This window comes from Oryza sativa, chromosome 3, assembly GCF_034140825.1.
Source record: "Oryza sativa Japonica Group chromosome 3, ASM3414082v1".
In the NCBI taxonomy this organism is placed as follows: domain Eukaryota; kingdom Viridiplantae; phylum Streptophyta; class Magnoliopsida; order Poales; family Poaceae; genus Oryza; species Oryza sativa.
Genome location: NC_089037.1, coordinates 32,997,620 through 33,002,951, shown reverse-complemented (window position 1 = coordinate 33,002,951; position 5,332 = coordinate 32,997,620). Strand labels below are relative to the sequence as shown.

Sequence of the window (5,332 nt, the reverse complement as noted above, 5' to 3'; positions counted from 1 at the left end):
AAAAACCAATTACACAGTTTGTGTGTAAATTGCGAGACGAATCTTTTAAACCTAATTGCGTCGTGATTTGATAATGTGGTGTTGCAGTAAACATTTGCTAATGACAGATTAGTTAGGCTTAATAAATTCGTCTCGCAGTTTACAAGCGGATTATATAATTTGTTTTGTTATTAGACTACGTTTAATATTTAAATGTGTGTCCATATATCCGATGTGACACGCAAAAACTTTACACCCTGGATCTAAACACCCTCTTAGTACTAAAAGTATGACAAAGATACACAAAGTGTTGCTAACAAACTGTTGGTCGCAGAAGTGAAAAGATTTATCAACTACTCCCTCCTCCCATAATATAGCAACTTAGTATCGGATGGGACACTTTATAGTATCATGTCCGGTTCGTTGTACTGTGAAGTGTCCTATTCGGGTTACTTTATTATGGGACGGAGAGAATAGTACGTGACAAGTATATGGCATATGAGATAACAAGTTAGTAAAGTATGGACTGTTATAGCTATAGCTATAGTAACGGAAGAGGAACGGTATGTTTAACACATGACATGGCGAATTAGTATGACAAAACAAATACTCTAGGTTTCTATTAGGGCTAGAGAAGAAACTCAGTTTATATGTTCATGTTTCAAAACTAGTATCTAGAGCATGTTTGATATGGTTTCAGCTCTAGCTCTATTTCTCTTTATTTCTCTTAAAGTTAAAATCTAACTAACAGTTCCAACTATATCTAGAATAGGAATAGAGTGGATTGGAGTGATCTGAAAAATAAAGCAAAGAGGTGAAAACGGATTAAACCTTCATCGGTTATTCATATTCCCTAATAAGCCTATACATTACAAAGTAATCTATAGGTAAACCTTTTATATATTTGTTCGTAATGACTTAAAAGTCAATATTAAAAAAATTACGTTGAAAATACCTTAAACTCAACTTCAAATATAAAGTTCGAAAATTCTAATTTTAGCTTTTGATTTGGTTTATTATGTCAACTGATGAGGCCCTTAGCCTTATTATGGGATGGGGTGTCTAGATACATTGACCAATCCTAGGTTGCTATATTCTGTGACGGAGGGAGTATTTGAGTTACTTTTATACTCCATCCGTCCAAAAAAACCAATCCTTGATTTGAACCTAGACACGTATAAAAAGTCCAATCCTAACAATGAATCTACACACACATGCGTCTAGATTTATAGTTACGATTGTGCTTTTTTATGCAACGGAGGGGTACCTTTTAAAGCTATTATTATAGCACCCCGTAATGGCGATAAAACTACCTTTTATTTTCACCGGAGTTAGATTTCCATAAAAAAACCCCAAAAACGATTTCCCACTTGGGACGAAAATTATAAATGACATTTCCATCAATTTAGTTACACTGACAGGTGGGCCCGGACCAATTCCGACTAGTCCCAGGTGGCCCAGGTCCCAGCCTCTGTTGCTGGAAAGCAGCTAGTACTAGTTTGGAACCAGAAAAGAAGCAAACCCAACGAATCAACCAACCGAGATCTCCCCACTCATCTCTCATCTCGTAACAGCCCAACCCAGCCAAGCAAAAGCCACAGAGCCGCACTGCCCGTTCGGATCCGGCTAGCTAGCCTCCAGCTCGCCTTCCCCTTCATGCCAGCACGCTCCCCACATCCACCCACCACCCCCACTGACACTCGAGCCCCACCCCCCCCCCCCCGACCCCACAAGTCAGCGACTGAACCCCCCTTACCCAAAGCGTGCGCGTCTCACCCCGCCTACAGCTCACCGGGATCCAGCCTGGCTAAACTCCTCCGATTCATATACACCCAACTCCTCCTCTCATCTCGTCTTATCCCAATTCTCTCTTCTTCTTCCTCGCATCCATAGCTACCGATCAGGGGCAGAATTTCCTGCTGATTTTCTTGGAGGATTTGTGATTTTGAGGTCGCATCGCGTCGCCATGGACCCGTGCCCGTTCGTGCGGGTGCTGGTTGGCAACCTGGCGCTGAGAATGCCGGTGGCGCCGCCGGCGGCGGGTGCGGGGGCGGGGGTCCACCCGTCGACCGCGCCGTGCTACTGCAAGATCCGGCTCGGGAGGATGCCGTGGCAGGTCGCCGCGGCGCCGCTGGTGGTTGCCGATGGTGGGGAGCAGGCGCCGTCGGGGGCGCTGGCCGCCGCGTTCCATCTGTCCAAGGCGGATTTGGAGTGGTTCGCGCGGAAGCCGTCGCTGCTGTTCTCGTCGTCGTCGTCGTCTCGCGGGCCGGCGACGCTGAAGGTGGCGGTGTACGCCGGGAGGAAGGGGACGACGTGCGGTGTTAGCTCTGGGCGGTTGATTGGGAAGGCTACCATTCCGGTGGATCTCAAGGGCGCCGAGGCGAAGGCCGCGGTGGTGCATAGCGGCTGGATCTGTGTTGGGAAGAAGAGCGGCGGCAAGGGCGGCTCCGCGGCGGCGGAGCTCAGCCTCACCGTGCGCGCGGAGCCCGATCCGAGGTTCGTGTTCGAGTTCGACGGCGAGCCGGAGTGCAGCCCGCAGGTGCTGCAGGTGAGGGGAAGCATGAAGCAGCCGATGTTCACCTGCAAGTTCGGGTGCCGCAGCAACAGCGACCTGCGGAGATCGGTGGTTCAGACGGAGCGGGACGCCGCCGCCGCCGCCGGGAAGGAGCGGAAGGGGTGGTCGGTGACGGTGCACGACCTGTCGGGGTCCCCCGTGGCGCTGGCGTCGATGGTGACGCCGTTCGTGGCGTCGCCGGGGACGGACCGGGTGAGCCGCTCCAACCCGGGCGCGTGGCTCATCCTCCGCCCCGCCGGCGACGGGTCGTGGGAGCCATGGGGCCGCCTCGAGTGCTGGCGAGAGCGCGGCGGCGCGGGCGCCTCCAACAGCCTCGGCTACCGCTTCGACCTCCTCCTCCCGGGCGTCGACCACGCCGTCCCCTTGGCGGAGTCCTCCATCGCCGCTTCCAAGGGCGGCAAGTTCGCCATCGACCTCACCTCGATGCAGCCCCAGAGCCGGGGCGGCACGCCGGGGTGCAGCCCGCGGGGCAGCGGCGACTTCAGCCAGTGGCCGCTCGCCAGCTACAGCTACCGCGGCTTCGTGATGTCCTCCTCCGTCCAGGGCGAGGGGCGGTGCAGCAAGCCCACGGTGGAGGTCGGCGTCCCGCACGTCGGCTGCGCCGAGGACGCGGCCGCGTTCGTGGCGCTCGCCGCCGCGGTCGACCTCAGCATGGACGCGTGCAGGCTGTTCTCCCACAAGCTCAGGAAGGAGCTCTCCCACCTGCGCTCCGACGTGCTCAGGTGACCACCGCTCGCCGCCGGTGAGCTTCCCGCGGCTCACGAGCAAAATTGTACATAAGTAGTTGAGACTCTTTTGACACGAGATGTTCTTTAGTTGGTTCGTTGGTGTGTTAGTGTTAGTAGTGGTAGTTCAGTTTTGGTGATCAGTTGGTTGAGTTTTAGATAGATCTCTCTCTCTCTCTTTTATCCCCTGCGAGTGTGCTTGTGTTCTTTTGGATTGGCTACTTTACTTCAAGCCAATCTCGGTAACTTCCTTTCAGATGTCTATAATTGGGAGAAATTTGTGACCATATGAACCTGTTTCTTCCAGAACTAGAAAATCGAAAGCTCTTGCGGTTCCGATTCTGATCGTGACATGGAATCGACGAGCTCCTCCCCATATGTTACACAAACCCAAAAGCTTCATTTTAGAGTTCGTTTCAGGTGACACCGTACGGCCTTCGACATTGCTTTTGCAAAGCGGCATGAGCGGGGGAGTACGCCTTCCCTCCCAAAATAAGTCGATTAAAATTCATTTATATATCTTATTTATTTTTTTTATAATTAGTATTTTTATTATTGTTAGATGATAAATTTTATGTATGAATTATTTTTAATTTTTTTATAATTTTTTTAAAAAATAAAATTAACGGTCAAATATAGTAAACAGAAACAAGTACTCCAGTCAGGGGTAGATCATCGGCTCAACCGCTCCCGCTGAAGCAGTGGATCGGTCAAGCAAGCTGCGGCAAAAAGAGAAGAGAAAAAGAAAAGGAAAAAGTTTCCTTTGCCCTGATGAGTTGAGTGAGAACATGAAGGAGCAGGCAGCAGCTGGATGTCAGTGGTGGTGGAGTGGAGTACGGGCGATCCGTCTCGCTGCCGCTGGCAGTAGTGGCTCTGCTGCTGCTGCTGCTGCTGCTACGAGTGGTGCCAGTGTGGACCGTGGCGTAGGAGTAGTACTAGTGCTACGAGTGGTGGATGGTTTGTTGGGATTGGCGACTAGGGCCATGCACATTTCCCGTTGGTTGTCTGCTGCCATGGAGCTGTGGCTGGGTCCGGCTCCGGTGGGGAAAAAAGGAATCCAACGCAACCACCTCCCCTGTGCCCACACCACCAGCACAGCTACAGCTCTCTCCTTTTTCTTCATCATGTTTTCTCACTAATTTTTCCTAGTATTTGAACACACGCTGGCGCGCAGTATGCATTTCGCAGCCGGTGTGGCTTTCTGATCCGTTAATTAAGCCGGTTGCCCATGCTTGTCTCGGATCGCTCATCGTCCCTCCATGCGAGACGTCCGGTGATTGCTAATCTAGAGCTGGATGGACAGCTACGGCCAGATGGATGGATATGGGGTCTCGTCCAGTCCAGCGTGGTGCTGTTGTGTTCGATTTGATCGATTGATCGCGGAGAAAACGATGCGTGCGGCGGACAAGGCGGCGGGCGATGCGCGGGCTGAAATGGCTGCCACGACGACTGAGCGCGAGAAATTAGTAAGAAAATTTGTTCAAACAGGTGTTCTCATTATCTGAAAAAACAAACAGGTGTTCTCATCCGCTTCAGAAACACATCCAAATCATGCCAGCTCAAGCTTTCCTGGCTGTGATTTGTACTGTACAATTGTCAATTGTAGCTAACGAATGAGGAAAGCTTGTGTGTATTAGCTAGACAAGTAGACAGGTATCCATGAGGAAAAAGAAAAGGCAGCAGACGATTAGAGGATTTCCCACAGAGATTGGTCTACTAGAGTTTACAAGTAAATCACATGTTAGTAACTAACAAGACCTGGCTCGTTAGTTTTCCATCCGCACTGTTCTTTTTCAACTAAATGGATGAGCAAATTAACGAGACTCGCTTTTCAAATTTCTAAACAATATTATTTTTATAAAAACTTTATGGACATGATTATTTTAAGAAATAAATTCATTTTTTTAAACCAAAGCCATGCTAAGTTGAAGTTATATTAAGAAAAATAGAAAGTATTTACAATATCACCAAAGAAAGTGAAAGAGAGAAACAAGGGAAACTAGGGAAGAAAACATAAAAGAAACACACACTAAATGAAACCTAAGCGGATATT

General features: G+C 49.6%; 1 protein-coding gene across 1 annotated transcript; it reads left to right on the top strand.

Moving 5' to 3' along the window:
- Positions 1 to 1,831: 1,831 nt before the first annotated feature.
- Positions 1,832 to 3,566, top strand: LOC4334268 (uncharacterized). The gene has a single exon (XM_015772674.3). The coding sequence runs from the start codon at positions 1,946 to 1,948 to the stop codon at positions 3,278 to 3,280; it is 1,335 nt and encodes a 444-aa protein (XP_015628160.1). The 5' UTR covers positions 1,832 to 1,945; the 3' UTR covers positions 3,281 to 3,566.
- Positions 3,567 to 5,332: the final 1,766 nt, after the last annotated feature.